The sequence below is a fragment of the Puccinia triticina genome, chromosome 3A, assembly GCF_026914185.1.
Source record: "Puccinia triticina chromosome 3A, complete sequence".
In the NCBI taxonomy this organism is placed as follows: domain Eukaryota; kingdom Fungi; phylum Basidiomycota; class Pucciniomycetes; order Pucciniales; family Pucciniaceae; genus Puccinia; species Puccinia triticina.
Window position 1 is genome coordinate 1087151 of NC_070560.1, and position 17450 is coordinate 1104600.

Here is a 17450-nt window from a genome sequence, read left to right on the forward strand (position 1 = left end):
ATAGCTGGGGAGTTGCGGCGGCAGTTAGCCCATCACCCAACGATAAAAGCCAACCAACTCAGAGAACCTACCGATACCTTATCAGGATTATACAGTAAATTATTAGCATTTCCGAGTCAGCTCACCCTCAGTCATGTTGGGCTTCACACAGCTCTTGATTACTCTCTACCTCCTACATCATGGCATGGTCATGGCCCACCCGCTTTCGCCCGGCGAAGCCCTTGCAAAAAGAGGGCTCGGAGGTGCGCCGCCTGCATATGCCCGCCATCGCGTTCTAACGAAGAGGATGGAAGTGTTGGGCTCGAAGGGTAGGTGAAGGTCCTTGTGACATCATTATCATCGCCTAGAATTCGCTTGATTTATGATGATCGTGGTTCTTCAATTGATTCCTTGATATAGGCACAGCGAGCGTGTTAGATTCAGGTTGGTACTACAGACCCATCTCCGTGTTTGCTTCCGTTTGTCTAGGCGAAATAAGTCCGCTGAGCCTTCTTCGTTCCTTACCTCGACATAGCTTCCCAAACAAGTGGGGCTGCGTCTCATACCGCAGACGGATTCACCAAATTAGAGGGTGAGTGCTGTTGCCTTCCTTCAAGTTATTGGAAGTAAATCCTGGAGTATTTTCAAAACACATTCTTATAATGGACTGCCCTCTACATTCATTGGCCACCAGATTCGGGAACGCCAGGTCATACTGTGGTTACACCGGAACCGCCCACCGGCCCAGCATTTGATGATCAGCAACGTGAGTTCCGCAATCAAAATTGGAGCAGTCTCCTCGGGATTGAGAAGTGCTGAGTCGACTTGAGTTTGTCCGGCCACCAGTTCCACCCCACCAGAACTTGAGGCCAGATGATAATGTGGTTACAGTTGACCCGCCCACCAATACAGCATCTCATGACCAGAACGGTGAGTCCCGCAATCAAAATCGGCCCAGTTACCTTGAAACTGATGAATTTGTTACCAGTGCCACCCCACAACAACCTAGATGGAATTGAAACCCCATACCAAGGTATACCTTCTACCTTTTTTTGTGAACCCAACCGAGATTTTGACAATATTCTGATGCGGCGTCCTTCCGAAATAATGCACATCCATAACCAGTAACACTGAAGGGTGGATTGTTACAAGCTGAAATAATTGGTCAAGCCTTCGATGAAGTAAGGAATACATTGCAGCAGATAAATGAAGAAAACAAAACCATAGAAAATACACTGCATGAGCAAATTCCAAGCAATTCCAATCCTCCAGTTGAACCTGGTCAATCACCCACTGGTGAGCCAGGTGGAGGAAATCCTCATGATGAACGTCAGTGGAAAATAATACTCTTTTGATTTGACTCCATTCAAATTGTTTTTTGACTCCAAACCTTGGCGATTGTCTTCCGCACAAAAGGCGTTCCAACCATGGGCAATGATGCCAGAGGTGGTGGAAAAGGTTCCAAAGACCAACCTTCTGGGGGTGAGTCACAAAAAATTATACCCACTTGATCTCTTGATGACTCATTTTCGCTGCCCATCCGTTCAAAACGGTTTTCGCAACCGAGATGCTGACAATCTTTGAATGTGACGCGATCTGAAATTTGTAGAAGATCAAACCAATGCAGCGGGGGATGAAAATGTCGAACCTTCCGGAGGTGAGTGGCAAACATTAAAACCTGCTGGCTTGGATTTATTAGGTTTTTTCCCTTCCTGATTGTTGAAAATGGTTTCTGATTTGTAGAACCAACAGGAGATGCAAGTGACTCTCGTCAGGAACCACCGCAGGCCTCTGGGGATGGCCAGACACACGGTCAATCTGACAGAGATTTTCAACAAGAGAATCCTGGAAGGGAACCTTCTCATCTGGAGATCCCAGAAGAAGCAGAAGAAGAATTAAGGAAAGCTCGTCAAAAAGCAAAGGATGAAGCAATCCGGAAGAGAGCACAAGAGAAAGCGGAAAGAATGAGGAAACAACAACAGGAGCAAAATTTCAAACCTCCATCAAAACCAGTTCAATCGACCACAGGTGAACCAGGTGTAGAAGATCCTCAAAATGGCCGTAAGTGGAGGATAATTTTGTTTCAATTTGATACAATCGTAACTGTATGTTGACTTCAATTCATAAATATTTTACAATTCCGCGCAAAAGGGGGTCCAACCACGGATGATAATCCGACAGGGGATGGCAGTAGTTCCAATGACCAACCTTCTGGGGGTGAGTCACAATAATTGAAACCTACTTAATCTTTTGATGACTCTTCTTCCCTGAACACCTTTTGAAAATTTTCGTTGATTCGTAGGCTCCGAAGGAAGTGCAAGTGGCCCTCTCAAAACAGAACAGCAGGACTCCAGGGCTCAAAATAATCAAAACAACTCCGACAACGAAGATCTTCTTCCTTCAAGCGAATTCGTAAAAGGTATTTTGAAAAAGCAACAAGAAGAAAAAAAGAAAGCTGAGGAGCTGAAGAGACAACAAGCCCAAAAGTTAAAAGAGTTGGAAGAGCAACGCCGAAGAGAAAACCCTTTGGATCGACCAGAGCAATCAACCATGGGGAACCCAAGTGCAGGAAACACTCAAGGTAAAGGTAAGTGTAAAACTTCTTTTGTTATGAATTCAACTCAATTATTTGTTACATTTTAATTTTTCTCTTCCACTTACAAGGGGATCCAAATGTGGATGATCCCACTTCAGGGACTGGAAGTGGATCCAATTCCCAGCCTTCTGGCGGTAAGTCAATTTATACCCACTTGATTTGTTGTTGACTTCTTTTACCTGGCCGCTTGTTGAAATTTTTCGTGGATTTTTATGCTCAAAAGGAGGTGAAAGTAGTCGTCAGAACACAAGCCAGCAGGGCTCCAGTACACAAAATAATCAAAATAACTCCGGCAACAGAAACCAACCTGAGAGCGATGCGCAACGAAAAACACGAGAGGATCAGGAAAGAAAAAGTAGACAGCAAGCTGAGGAGGAAAATAAGAAGAGAGAAGAAGCCCGGTTAGCAAGAGAGAGAAGAGAAGCTGAGATCAGACGGGAAAAGGAGGAGAGGAAATTAAAAGAAGAAGCTGAGAGAAAGAGACAGCAAGAGCAAGAAGAAGCCGAAAGAAGACAACAACAGGAAACAGAACAGGCCGAAAGAAGAAGACAACAAGAGGGGAATGGAAATCAAAATGGTATGCTTATACATTACTTTTACCTTATTACCTATAATAGTTATCCTCTTGCTTCAAGACTGGAATAGTTTTTTACTGAAGTTTGATTTATATCTCCAGGCAACCAGCACACAGAAATTCCACATGAGGAAAGTGCTCGTGATGGAAATCCCACAGCTAGCACTGAACCACATGCAACAAACCATGTTGAAGGAGATAGTGGAAAAGTCCCTCCAACTACCAAAGAAAATGAAATCGACGCGGAAGCTGGGAACAAACTCCGAGAAGCAAATCAAAAGCATGGAGAACAGAAACCAAAAGGTTTCTTTCTGTCTGCTTTGCACAAATTAGTGGAGAAGTTCAAAATGATGTGCAATAGGTTGATGAACTTCCTGTGCAGGCGGAAAAAAAGCTCTCTCAATCCAAGCGATAAGATGAACAATGTGCTCTTCAAAGATGAACCCTACAACCCGTCTAATGAGTCTGCGGACATCAAAGCTGCCAGAGAAGCTGAACAAGGTAAACTCCGCCCTAAAGAAGCAAATGCAAATGAGAGGGACCCGCTTTATGTTATCCCAGATCGTGAAGCCAAGCCTAACTAGGCTGCCCTGGAATTCCTTCTCCAGAATCCCATACCCTGTAGGGAACTAACAATTATTAGGATTGAAACCTCACTGGTATTTCAAGTTTAAAAACAGATGTTTTTCACTCATTCAGTTTAGATTCCCTCTTCATTCTCAAATCCACCATTTTTGCTTAAAAGTCAAGTTTGATGCTATTTCTGGCTCCTATTCTAGATAAATTCGATGAATGACCAAAACCTCTGTTTTTACTTGATCTTAGGTTGAGAGTTCAAATATTTTCTTTGGTCACAATTTCCATCATTTTTTGCTGAGTTGTAGTTTCACATTGATATCCATTCTCTCATTTTCTGCCCTTCTTTCTTTATAAATCTTCACATAAATTGGGTTGTGATTTTTCTCTGTGGCCATTTTTGTTACATACTGTCAGGTTTGGAACAGAAAGGGCTTTCTTCTTCAAATAAGCAAAACATTTGTCATGAATCTAAATTCTTTAGGTCAAAGATACCATTCTTAAAAAATAAAAAATAAAATTGAGAAGAAATGATCTCATGATAAAAATCCCTTCCAATTGCCAAGGAACATTTGAGGTGAATAGATGTGAAGCTTATTCCAGTCATTATTCAAACCATACATCCAATACCAAGTTGTGTAATTGGGCCTCCCTATGATAATAAAAGGGGAAAATTTGTCTCAAGTGGAGTACTTTTGGTTTATCACTGGACTTGAAAAATATGTTACTCAAAATCACCTGCCTCACATTGCTCACAAACTTTGCCTGGTCCACTACAAGAAGAAGTTGTGTAACTAATTCCAGTTGACATTCAATATAGTCCAGAATAATTGCTGTTGTAACTCTACCCCATTGTACCACAATGTTTATTTGCACAGTCACTGTGCAACATGCACATCAACTGTGCATTGAAGCTTGTTTGAGTTAACCTTAGATAAATTTCAAAGAATACCACCAGCTGCCTCAGAGTTCCTGCATGTTAAATGGTGGCAGTTGCTTGAATTTTTCTTCTAGTGGTGAGATCTTGAAACTTGGATTTTCATACTCATTCCTTGTTCCCCATAATTGTTTCTCACTCACTCTTCTCCATGATTCTTTTTGTGTTTCATTCAGATAAGATCTTTAATCTATTAATAGCATCTCCATTATGGTATTTCTTGACTCACAGTCATGTCATTTACTCCCTGGCTTGTATTCTCAGACCCCTGTCTAGGAGGGGCTGATTTTCTCTCCTGTGATTTCCTGGATTTAGATACTTCATTTTGTTTTTTTACAAAATCTAAATTAAGCTGATAGAGCAGAATAGCTCAGAGTCTTGCTAAAAATACCACATCCAATCCCAAGAAAAACAAAAAAACCAAATGGTAATGTTGATCTGAAAACTTCCATTTGTGGTGGCACAAAATGTCTCCCAGAGAATCCCAGACTGTTTTTCCCAGGAATGAAAAGTGAGAAGCCATCCAGAAGAGGCCTTCCAGATGTCTAAAAATTATGTGAGTTTTTTTTTATTTATAATTTTCAAGTCTTATTTCCAAGCTCTCCAATCAAATGCAACCCACAAAGTAGGAATTAATTTCTATCAGCCCTGAACCAAAGGGGATGGGACTTTCATCTATGCAGTAGTATTGGCCCTCATTGCTAGTATGTATTACCAACTATTGCACCAAGTATGATTTTTTACTCCCAGGACTAGTTGCGTTGGGAAGTCAAAGCCCTTTAGAATGATGCAAAATTCTGAACTAAATGGTTTACCTACGAGTGGCAATCTCACAACACTCTGTAACAAACCACCAACCTCAAGTATTGAAAAACTCATTTTGAAGCTCTAAATTTCCAGTTCATTACAGTGATTGTGATTCTCAATTGGCCATCTGCGCAAAAAAAAATTGTAATGTGTTTTTGGTCCTTTGTTGTTAAAGTAAAGTGTGTAGTACTACAGTATCTGCTTGTTAGAAGATTGTAAGAAGAGAATAGAATGCTTGGTGGATTTAGTAAGACAAAATCTAAAGATTGGGGAATTGGTACAAATGCGAATGGTATTGAAAAGTAATGTACACCCGGAATACTATTTGCTTTTAGGACAGCGAAGCCCGTCGACACAAATCACGTTGGGATCATTGTCGTGGTAGCTCACAGACAGAGACTTGGGCCATGGTTTACACTTCATTGTACGCTCTTTGGCGCTCTCAGCCTTCCCGCAAGAGCAGCCTGAGACTGCTTGGTAGTAATTGTTTTCAATTCCAGCATCTCGTTGGAACAGGCCTTGCTCCATGACTCCTAGTTTCTCGCCTGAATTCTTGTCACAAATGGCAGTCTAAAGATGTTTGTAAGAGTAAAGATTGAGTATCAAATCAGTGTCACATTATGGCCAGCTCACTTCTAAGCTGAAGGAGCTCGTCAAAACTAGCTCAAGTCGAAGAAATATTATTCGGGGAGCTCAAACACACCTGTTGGGTGCCCTTCTCCAAGGTGGCGATATCGTAGCCTTTGAGCAAACTCAGATACTCCTTTGAAATCTGCGGGCATTCTGCTTTGCCCTCCTCATTTCTTCCTGTTGCGCACATCATAGGTTTGTCTGGGGGTTGCTGGGCGATAGCTGGCCAAAGATTTTCTACGCATGATAGGTAGATATTATCATCTCCGGCTCTATTACAGTAGCATTCCCCCCCTTGTGATTTTAGTAGTTCCCCCTTGTCGTTCAATGGTGTGACCCTTTGAGATGCGTCCAGAGAAGCTACCACCTTATTGCCCACGCACAATGGCTAAATTTATGCGGGAGGAAAACAAGGTTGGTTAACTCGTGCTTCCCAGCAGTGACAATCAATACTCAACAAGCTTGATGAGCTACTTACCCGGTCTGATAAAACAAAGAAAACTAGTTCTGAGAAGCACACCAATGATCCTAAAAGTCTTCGGAATCCCATCGTAATTGGACAATGAGAACTTTCTAAGATGCGGTCGTGGGCTCGGATTTTCAAGAGCTTATGATACAAGGATTGGGTAACTGATTTGAAGTTCAATTGCCCGAGCTGAGACGTTGGAGCGTGGTATTTTAAATCAGTATCACTTCAGGTATTCGGGATGAGATTTTTTTAACTTTATATACAGCGTCAGTTGTGGAGATGACGGATGGTCTCTTCCAAGATCATGCAGGCTATATATATGTTCCGCCTAGAGTTATCATCTCCGTGACCAATCATTTCCGGGTACCCATCAAACAAAGCAACGGAGGACCTTCTGGTAAACAATGTCCCGGTTGCCCAGAAACTCTCTCCAAGTGAGCCGCCAAAACAAAGCGCTGCCAGACTGGGGCCGACCTCGGGATCCATTGATCCAGCGAAGGCGCGAACGGTTGACACTTTTGCGAGGATCACCGTAGCCAATGTTCGCGTTCGGTAGCTAGAATTTTAATGCCCCGTCAAAACATTTCCGCGTCTCCCAAATGTTGTCCGCGCAGGGCATGTCGGTGCTAGGTATCAATAGATTGACAAGGGGTTACCTGGGCAAGGTGACCGAGTCAATCGAGGGCTAAAGATTCTTGCAATACAATTGCGTAAAATCTGTTGCGTCGAGGGAAATTCAATCTGCTAAGTCTTTAAAAACTTGCTCTTGGAGTCGATTGATTGGTGAAGTTGTTGTCAGGGCAGTGGGATTGGGCACAGGAGTCGAATGGACACCATGTGACATCATTTGGCCAGAAATTTGCCAAACTCGCTGCTTTGTGACAGCACTGCACAGCTTCACAGCCCGCCCGGGTCCTGGACTGCTTGGGGGCCCGCCCGGATCCTCCCACAGACCTTGGGTCACGAAACAAGACACCGGTTGACCACCAACGACTTCAATTCGACAAGCAAAAAAAGGAAATGGCGATACCCAACTACTATGTACGTGTTTAGATTCGAGAATATTCTCCGAGAGATGAATAATTCATGAGCAGATAATACAAAGCTTCCTCGCTTTGTTTGGATTGATTACTGAATACTGACAATGGACTCTCCGACTTGAAGGAACTCTTGTCGCTGCAATTCGATCCCAACTTGACGACGGATCAAATTCGGGCGGCATACAAGCGGGCTTCCCTCGTTGGTCTTCTATGCCTTTTTTTTTCTTCGATCTTCTATTGTTCCACATGTGATCTAGGGGCTGGGCGTCCATAATTCATCATACATGGTATATTTAAAGCTGATTATTTTGTCCCTTGGGGTTGAAAGTTGACTCATCCGGATCGAAACCCCAATCTGACTGAAGCTGAACGCCGCCTTGCAACTGTGAGTGAATTTTGTCAGCTGTTATCTCCTGGCATCCCTGGCAGGGAATGTATCATTTAACACGTCAAACATAATCTAAGAGTTTTTCGCCAATCTTTATCGTATTTGCTTGATCCTAGGAAAAGTTCCAAAAGGTTGCAGACGCATATTATGTACTTTCGGATCCGAGCAGAAGAAGGGAGTACGATGAGATCTGGAGGACTCAGCAACAATCGAACTTCAATTCAGATCATCGAAATCAAACGACGGGTAACTCCTTCAGCGATCCGTTACAGTTCTTCAAAAACTTTTTGTTCAATTACACTCAAGGCTCGACGTCCAATTCAACCCATCAGCCAGAAGGTCATCAATCTAGACCAGATCCGGAAGCTACTTTTGCTGATGTTTGTAAGTGGCCGCGGGTTTTTTTTTTAAAAAAAAAAAACGTCCGAAGTGAGACTCGAGACTGACAAATCGGAATGATGGATGCATGTCCAATAATTCAATACAAAAAAGTTGAAGATTTATTAAGGCCAGAGATGGAACGAACTGCTGAGACAAAGACGACGAAATGGAAATATCTCGGAGCGGCATCTGGCGGGACCTTAGGGTTTATCGTTGGCAACTTACCAGGCTTGGCGATCGGATCTCTCGCTGGAAACCGACTAGGTGCTATCAGAGACGCCAAAGGAAAATCAGTATGCGAGGTCTTCTCTAGCTTAGAAACCAACCAAAAGACTTTAATCATAAAGGCTTTAGCATTGAAAGTTCTCGGTTACGCTTTGACTTAGGCGCTAGAGAACCTGATCAACTCAGGCAACAAATGCGCACTACAGTATTCCTCGTTATGATATACCTCATCCTCCATATCACCCCGTCTCTGTCATCTTCGAGTTTGGTCCATGTAGCTTTTGGAATTGTTCAAGTACTTGTGTGACTTTCGCACCCCCGGCCTTTCATCTTCTCTCTATCAACCAAACACATGTGGATATCCTATGTATTCCATACTCAAAAAGCATAGTTTTCTACGAACAAATATGTTGTATGTACTTCATTATCACGAGCGCCGAGAATCCCTTTAATGATTGATAGCGTGTAAATGTACACATGTGCATGAACTGATTACCATTCATGAAGTGTAATCGAGTGCACATTTGACCAGATTTGACCAGACACAGCTTTCAATTTCTTCTGCATGGATGAAATTCTTGATCCACTTTGTTTATTTTTGCTGCAGGAAAGGACGTTCCAATTTGGACATATAACGAGTGTTAAGGTTGCTAACAGAAGCCTGTAATTGGAGGTTAAGAATTGCGCACGCCAGTTGCAGAAGACTGAAGTTACTTATGATATTTAACACTGGAAACAATTCAAAGTGATTCACCTAGCAAGATATTTATATAAAAATGTTACAGAATCTATAAAGTCTTGCCTTGTCTTGTGGTAAAGCATATTCATGTTTGCCCTGGGGGGCAGGCTGCGCAGTCCGCAGCGCTTTTCAGTAAGATCCCGAGCTGTTTTCGCTATCTTGTGGCCCCGATTCCTTTACATAAGAGGCCGACTCCGGACCGAGTTACCCATTTCGTTAGTCGACTGCAAGCTGTCAGCGGAATGGCCCACCACATCGAGGGAGTTCACCACTCGCATGACCTGGACCAGACCAAGAGCGACGGCAGGGCTATCTCGATAGGCTATCCATCCCAAAGTATCACCCCCGAACTGGCACACCATGGCGGACAGCAGAAGATCCAGCCTATCAAGACAGGCGACTCCAGCAAGAAGAAGAGGTCTCCGAACTGGCTGCCACAGGAGGAGGAACAGCTCGCCTGCTCGTGGTTGGTTGTCAGCCAACGACCCGAATTCCTCGCAAACCAGACCAGTGAGTCATTCTTCCGAGCGGTCGAACTCGACTTCAATCAGCATAGCAAGCTCCACCATCGCGACCATGACCAGATCAGAATTCGGTAAGTCAATCAGCATCTGCAAATATCTCCTCCATGGTCAGTACTACCAACTAGAATCTGATTTGGATTATTGTTTCTTCTCAGGTGGGCTGCTCTCAATACATCGACGTTGAAGTTTTCGGCAATTTATAACGCACTTGAGAAGTCACCCCCCAAGGATAGCACACCGGACGATTGGATGGCCACTGCAAGAAAAATTTACTCCGAACAAAGTAGGGGCCACACCTTCAAAGACGAACTGGCCTGGAAGAGGTTGAGACACGCTCCCAAATGGAAACAGGATAACAAAAAACTAAATTACCATCAAGTCTTGATGCCGGATCTATCGGTCGACGTTCAGCAGCAACAGCAACAGCAACAGCGACAAACAATTGGTCAACAAGAGCATCAGCACCGTCAACAACTGCATCAACTACTCCAACAGCCTCAGGACCAACTCTCACGGCCACCACAGCAACATCAACAAGCCGAATGCTCAAATGCCTCTACCCAGCATCATTCGCCCAGCTCGGATTCATCCTTAACTCAAACGCTCGAAGGGAACAGATCGAAACGATTAAGGCTAGACGAAGATCTCGAACGATTGATTGCGCAGACCGGACACGATACGAGCCAGAGCATCCCCGTTATCCCTACCGAACCGCTCGAAAAACAACATCAACAAGAACTAGGCAACGAGAACAACCAGGAGGATGACGATCAGCTAGATCTTAACACATTCGAGTCCGCCGACGACCGCCAACAACAAACTGAGAGATTGGCCCAGCAAAACTTGCAGCTCGAAAGAGACTTGAAACTCAGTCAGATCGAAATCAATAACCTCAAGTTGCTCATGCAATCCGAGACCGATTGTCCCGACCATGACAGCGTGATCCTCTTGAGACTCATGAAATCTAGATTAAAAAAACGCCTTCTCCAACAATAGGTGCTCCTTCGCCAACTATCCATCACTTCTTTTTTTTATCTTCGTCTTTCTACATCACTTGTACAGTTTATCGGCCGTTGTACCCTCGAGGTTTATACATATACGAACAACTTCTGTGACACTCTTTACTACACTTTTGCTTTCCCTGGGATTTACATGTACTACCTCATCGAGGACAATTTTGATCAAATTATTTCAACAAATGTTGTAAAATCAAACACGTATCCAGCCGGAATGATATTTCTAAATTTCTCGAAGTGGTAAGCTTGCGAACAAAGAAAGTGAGACATCATCCGTGGGAATCTTTAATGCTTGACGGCCTAAGATGACAAATGCACATCAAGGAGATGGGCTGGGCATAGATGCTTATCGATGGCAATAGTACATAGATGGAGGAAACTTTGACCATCATGGAAAACCAAACAATCATCAAATTCATCCACATATGGATGAGTGAGACTTGTTCAGCTTCTAAGGCCGTTTAACACGAGTCTCTCCCTTCGTTCGGCGCGATGCGCCGTGTTTCCCACTCCGCCCGGGCAGGGAGGGAATTAGATAAGTTACGAAATCTAAGGTTCTGGCCTAGAGCTGGCTTGACGCTTTAAATTTCCAAGGCGAGATCGATCAAGCACATTTAGCCGCACGTTTGTTTCGCTCCGCCGGTGTGACTCAACAGTTTTTTCAGCACTGGTATTGTAAAGCTCGTCTGCTGCACAAACTTGGCGCCAAGTGGTCTGGACACGAGAAGCTGTCAAGCTCCACGGACCCGGTAAAACGTATCGGTATATTGCTGAGGATAAGGCTTATTCCTCGCCTGCTCTTGTAGCATGTTTTTGGGGTTACCTCAAACTCGTCATTACAAATGTGGGACCATGTATTGTGCAAAACCCGTACTCTTTCTTGGAGTTAGACCTGCGCACGGCAGTGATGCTTCAGCGAGTCGACTGCGACAGCTGGTCGTTCCAGTCAGTCTAGAAATTTCGTGAAACGATTCTCTTGTCATACTCTTTTCAACTCGCTTGTCCGGCGAAGGAGTGAAGCCTCAGCGGGGTCGATTCGTCGAAGCAAGCTGGCGTTTTCAGTAGCTCTTGGCGTCTGCAGATGTCGGATTGAGATCATGTCGTGATACTGATACAGTGAGAAAGTCATGGACCTGCGCACGGCAGTGATACTTCAGCGAATCGACTGCGACAGCTGGTCTTTCCAGTCGGTCTGGAAATTTCATGAAATGACTATCTTGGCATACACTTTTCAACTCGATTGTCCAGCGAAGGAGTGAAGCCTCAGCGGGGTCGATTCGTCGAGGCAAGCTGGCGTTTTCAGTAGCTCTTGCCGTCTGTAGATGTCGGCTTGAGATCACATCGCGAAACAGTGAGAGCCAAGTCATGAACCGAAGATTCCGACTGACACTGTGCTTTCGCTTTTCCATTTGCCAGCTGACAGGATAAATAGCTGGAGAGTTGAGCCGGGTCTTGTTCAGCCCATCACCGAACGAGAAAAACCTATCAACTCAAAGAAACTACCAATAACCTAGCAGGATTATATAGTAACTTATTAGCATCTGACCAAGTCAACTCACTCACAGTCATGTTAGGCTTCACGCAGCTTTTGATTACTTTTTACCTCCTACATCATGGAATGATCACAGCCCGCCCGCTTTCGCCCAGCGAGGCCCTTGTAAAAAGAGGGCTCGGAGGTGCGCCGCCTCCATGTTCTCCCCACCGCGTTCTAACCAAGAGGATGGAATTGCTCGATTCGAAAGCTTTAGGTAGGTGAAGGTCCTTGCTACAACATCAATTTATCATCGTGTGGAATTCGGTTGATTTATCATTTTCCGGGTTGCCAATTGATTCCTTGACGGTCTCAGCGAGCGCGTCAGATTCAGGTTAGTACTACAGACCCATATCAGTGTTTGCTTCCGTGTTCCCAGAAGAAATAAGTCCGTTGATCCTTCCTACCTCGACATAGCTGAGCACTTAAAAGGAGCTTCAGCCACTACCGCAGATGGACTGCCTAGATTAGTCGAGGGTGAGTAATGTTGCTACTAGGTATTTTCAAAACACAATTCCAATGGACCATCACTGACACACATTTGCGACCGGATTTGTGAAACCCAGATCATACTGTAGTTACGCATGAACCGCCCACCGCCACCAGTATAGGATATCGCACTCAGAAATGTAAGTTCCGGAATCAAAATTTGTGCAGTAACCCCGGAAGAGCTGAGTAGATTTGCCGGCCACCAGTTCCACCCCACGAGCTAGAGGGAATTGAAACCCCATACCGAGGTATATATTCTTGTTTTGTGAACCCAACTGACAATCTTCGTGACATGAACTAAACTTTGTGGTCCTTTTGGAACAATGTACATCCACAACCAGCGATGCTAAGAAAACAAGTGGAGGATATGGACAGAATTGGTCAAGCCTACGATGAGATAGTAGGGGGGTTCACGTTAGCCTGATTTCGGCTGCTCGTCACGGATGGTTTCAAATCTCATGCACGCTTGCTGCATAAACTTAAACAAAAAACTGCATAAGCATTGCCTTCAGCAAGGCCTTCAAAGGGGAGGTCTTGCTGAGAACTCTATTTATTTTCTAGAAAATCCTTGCATAGACCTGCATGAGCAGCCATCAATTTTTAACAAGGTTTTTTGACTGATTTTGAAATCAGCCTAACGTGAACCCCCCTAATGCTTGAATTGCGGAGGATGTCAGCGGGCGTCTCTAAAGTGACGCGCCGATGAATAAAACTGAACACACTAATAGGAGATACCTAAAGGAATCAACTACTAAAGGGTCGAACAATCAGGCAAGGAGAAAATGGGAAAAGGGTTGAGTGAAGAGTTATTCAAAGAATAGGAATTGTTGAGAGGAATGAAGAGACTACAAGAGAGAGAGAAAGGATATAAAAAAGCCCCAATCACAACCTGTAGTCGTAATTGCTTGGGCTTGGTAGGCGAAATGGATCGTTGATTCTTAGAAATCTAATCTATCAATAATCTGGGGATCTCTTCGTAGCGAGATCCCTTGGGTTTTATCTTCTTAGTGTTGCGTACTACGCGCACAGACAATGAAAGCCGTAGATACTAGTTGGTACGGGATTTACGGGTACAGATCCCTTTTTAGGGAATAGTGTCCTGAGTTGAGGATCCGTGAATCATCGCGGACTTTCTGGTCTCTCAACCCGTTTTAAGGGTTATTTTCTCTTCCTTCAGGCGCGTCTTTGCTCGCGCTCTGTTTCGCGTTCTGGTTCGCGCTCGTGTTCTAGTTTGCTCTCTTTGTGGCGCTCCTTATGGCGCAGTAAGGTGGTTACCTTCTGCGCGGGGTTTAGTGAAGTAGCCTTTTGGCGCATTGAAGCATCTTCTTCATGCGCTCGAGGCTGACAGAGGATAACTGAAGAAAACGTACACGGAGAGGAAACTTTGGAAAATCAACTGCATGAGCAAATTCCAGGCAATGCCAAACCTCCAGTTGGGCCAAGTCAATCACCTACTGGTGAATCAGGTGTAGTAAATGCCCAAGATGAACGTGAGTGAAGCATTATCTTCTTTCAATTTGAATCACTCTCAATTGTTTGTTGACTTCAATCGGCCATGTTAACTCTTCTCTTCCACACAAAAGGTGGACCAGCCATGGATGATAATGCAACAGGTGGCACCGACAGAAGTGGTTCCAATGACCACCCTTCTGAATCGGGTGGTGCGTCACAAAAAATAATAACCACCTCATTTTTTGATGGCTTGTCTTCCCTGACCACCTGTTGAATTGTCTGTTGATTTTTAGGCTCCGAAGGCGATGTAAGTGGCCCTCACCAAATAAAACAGCAGGACTCCAGGACACAAAATAAACAAAACAACTTTGACAATGAACATCTTCCTCCTCCGAGTGAATTCATAAGAGATATTTTGAAAAAGCAAGAAGCAAAAAATCAAGCTGACTTTGTGAAAGGTATTTTGAAAAAGCAAGAAGCAAAAAATCAAGCTGACTTTGTGAAAGGTATTTTGAAAAAGCAAAGAGAAGCAGAAAAGGAAGCTAAGTAGATACAGAGAACTTATATATCCCTGCGCGATGAGCAACTTTTGAATCATCATCCATGCTGCGCTTGTCATAACATCTCGCAACATCTCGCTGTTTATGCCGTTCTCAGTTTTTGTGTTATCCGTCCGAACTACTAGTCTTTCTTTAACGACCCACTTGGTCTTGGCTCATTTGCTAATCGAGGTTATAAATCAAATCGTGTTCCTAGTCGTGAATTGCTTTTGATCTAGATCTGATTCTGTCAGCTTTATTCCTGTTGTCGATGATCCCTCGTCTGTTTTCTCATTTTTACTAGTTGCTGTTCCCCTTCCTCTCTCCCAATGGCGAGATTCTTTGCTACTGGTTCTATCTGTTATAGGAGTAATTCATCTTCGTGCAAAATGTTACCTTTCCAAAGTTTGATCCCTTGTTGGACGCTGAGAAACCCTTGCGGTCCCCAATCCTCACTATTTACAGAGTCAATTCAAAATTGATTGAAAGTCTTGAAACAATTGGAATTACATTTACAATTGGCTATCATCACAGAATTTGGAAGGCTTAAAAGAGTATAGGATAGGAGTAATAATGATTATGTCAAGTTGTACATGTACAAGCACACATCAAAAATAAAAGCAAGTCAAAAACTATAGGAAAATTGGGGCTAATTTTTTTGTGGATTATCTATTTGTTGGATGGGTTTGGAGCAAAAGTTGTAAGATGGTTGAGAAGACTCTTGCAGATCCGTTTATTCAACGACGAGGAAATATAGAGTGAGAGAAAATGAGAAAGATGAAAAAAGAAAGAGAAAAGTACCAATGGGGCTCGAAAGACAAAGGTGTGGATGCGGCTAACCAAGCTTTGGAGGGAAGAGCGAGTGGCCTATTTGATTCGTTTTAATCTCTCAGTTTGACCATGAATACGGTTGTCGAGTCTGTCGGTTTTGCTCGACATGCCTTCGAGTTTACGGTTTTGGGAGTCAATCTCTGAGCCCATAGTTTTGGACATCAAGTTCAAGCGCGAGGTCAGGCCGGAGATCTCGTTGAGATTGTCGTCCAGCTCGTCCTCCAGCTCGTCATCACTCTCGGTGTTCTCGAATTGGTAGCGGGCCTTATCGGCCAATCTCGACCGCAAGCCGCCTGGCGCGCCTCTCGGTTGGCTGGCGTCCTTCTCTAAAGCCTTCAAGGTCCCTTCCGTCCTCTCGCGTGATTCAAACTGTTGGCGACGTACTTCTTCTCGTTCCGCCTTCTCCTCCTCATGTCTGGCCAATAATTTCTGCTCGTGTGCGTCTCGTTTGCCCTTCTTGTTGAAGGTGAACGTCGGTCTGAAGATGGATCGATTCAAGGCAACGATCTCTTTTTGTTGATCGTCAGCTCTGACGGCATGAGCCTTGGCCATATCGAGGTGATTCTCCGTGTTAGCCAAGCGATCTAACGTTTAAGAAAACATCCAGGCGTAAGCATTCGGAAGATCAATGAATAATGGAGGAAGTCAGAGTACATACCAGATTGTTCCCCAAGGCGGTTCATAGTGTTACGGGCGGTTTCTTCGGCTTCTCTTGCAATTCTCAATGCGTTTCGAGTACTGCTCAAGCTTTCCTGCTTGGTGAACTTGATCTGTTGTTTGATAGCCTCGACTTCTTCATCCTCGTCGTCGAGCTGATTTCCAGAGGATCCAGGAGGGGCATCCATGTCACGGTCGACGAACGATCTGTTGGGGGCACGAGCGCCTTTGAAGAGCTCTTGTCGATTGGCATCCGGATTTCCGAATCTGTCTCCGCCGTATCTATCGTTTGGCATGGATCGAGCTGACGAGGAAGAGCCAGGGGAGTTCCTGCTCGAGGATAGCAAGTTGCGGTTGACGGGGGGAGGTCGAGCCCTGGGCTCCTCTACGGCTGGAATTTCGACGGCTTTCTTGCGACTGAACATTGTCAACTTCTAGTAACTAGTGCTATGTGTGAGTGGTAATAGCAGGGGTCTGGGGTAGGCCAAGGTATCTGGAGCGAGGCTGTGCGTGGATGCTGGTGGCTGGATGGAAGGATGACTGGGTTTTTGAGCAGTTGACCGGATGATGGAAGATGGAGGAGGCAGGAAGACAGCGTATCCAAATCCAGCGAGTTCCTATCGCCACGCCCTGCCAGCTGTTGTCCGTGCCGGATGGGTTCGAGTATCACGGGGGGCTATGCATTTATGTAAGTGGATGCCCTCGCTACAGAGATGGCACAGCCCAACCAGCGAAGGGCTATCCCTCCGCCCTGCTGGCTGCAATTAATTCTCACCATCCCCTTCAACAGTAGTCACACCCACGATGAGCTTGAAGCTCAAGTCTGTATAGTTTCTTGTTGTCTGATTTCATTCTGTTTCACCTGGTAACACGCTTTGATGGCAGTTTACGCATCCCCCGAAAGCATATACGAAGGATAATGAAAGCGTCGTTGCCAGCAATGTATAAACTAGAGGCCAGCCGCCACTCCACCAAAGCTAAACTAAACGATTGAAAGATGGCCAGTGATTTGCACTTACATATACATATCTTTGTGCACTCCCAGATCTCGACAACCTTGGAGAGAGGAT

General features: G+C 44.5%; 6 protein-coding genes across 6 annotated transcripts; 3 read left to right on the forward strand and 3 right to left on the reverse strand.

Annotated features, from left to right (window-relative positions):
* Nucleotides 1-133: 133 nt before the first annotated feature.
* Nucleotides 134-3733, forward strand: PtA15_3A120 (uncharacterized protein; the record flags this gene model as incomplete). The annotated part of the gene is made up of 15 exons (XM_053167057.1): nucleotides 134-308; nucleotides 400-423; nucleotides 515-571; nucleotides 674-745; nucleotides 826-909; nucleotides 968-1012; nucleotides 1105-1308; nucleotides 1396-1461; nucleotides 1589-1636; nucleotides 1723-2040; nucleotides 2131-2196; nucleotides 2282-2566; nucleotides 2644-2709; nucleotides 2799-3152; nucleotides 3252-3733. The coding sequence occupies 15 exons, from the start codon at nucleotides 134-136 to the stop codon at nucleotides 3731-3733; spliced, it is 2346 nt and encodes a 781-aa protein (XP_053018311.1).
* A 2057-nt stretch (nucleotides 3734-5790) lies between these two features.
* Nucleotides 5791-6649, reverse strand: PtA15_3A121 (uncharacterized protein; the record flags this gene model as incomplete). The annotated part of the gene is made up of 3 exons (XM_053167058.1): nucleotides 5791-6039; nucleotides 6173-6487; nucleotides 6578-6649. 3 exons carry the CDS (start codon nucleotides 6647-6649, stop codon nucleotides 5791-5793), a joined length of 636 nt encoding a protein of 211 aa, XP_053018312.1.
* A 939-nt stretch (nucleotides 6650-7588) lies between these two features.
* Nucleotides 7589-8763, forward strand: PtA15_3A122 (uncharacterized protein; the record flags this gene model as incomplete). Its single annotated transcript, XM_053167059.1, has 5 exons — nucleotides 7589-7609; nucleotides 7733-7807; nucleotides 7937-7993; nucleotides 8113-8380; nucleotides 8489-8763. 5 exons carry the CDS (start codon nucleotides 7589-7591, stop codon nucleotides 8761-8763), a joined length of 696 nt encoding a protein of 231 aa, XP_053018313.1.
* Nucleotides 8764-10114: 1351 nt separating this feature from the next.
* PtA15_3A123 (uncharacterized protein) lies at nucleotides 10115-10861 on the forward strand (the record flags this gene model as incomplete). The annotated part of the gene is made up of 2 exons (XM_053167060.1): nucleotides 10115-10188; nucleotides 10444-10861. The coding sequence occupies 2 exons, from the start codon at nucleotides 10115-10117 to the stop codon at nucleotides 10859-10861; spliced, it is 492 nt and encodes a 163-aa protein (XP_053018314.1).
* Nucleotides 10862-11939: 1078 nt separating this feature from the next.
* Nucleotides 11940-12248, reverse strand: PtA15_3A124 (uncharacterized protein; the record flags this gene model as incomplete). Its single annotated transcript, XM_053167061.1, has 1 exon — nucleotides 11940-12248. The coding sequence occupies one exon, from the start codon at nucleotides 12246-12248 to the stop codon at nucleotides 11940-11942; it is 309 nt and encodes a 102-aa protein (XP_053018315.1).
* A 3511-nt stretch (nucleotides 12249-15759) lies between these two features.
* PtA15_3A125 (uncharacterized protein) lies at nucleotides 15760-16805 on the reverse strand (the record flags this gene model as incomplete). The annotated part of the gene is made up of 2 exons (XM_053167062.1): nucleotides 15760-16307; nucleotides 16382-16805. The coding sequence occupies 2 exons, from the start codon at nucleotides 16803-16805 to the stop codon at nucleotides 15760-15762; spliced, it is 972 nt and encodes a 323-aa protein (XP_053018316.1).
* Between the last annotated feature and the right edge of the window lie 645 nt (nucleotides 16806-17450).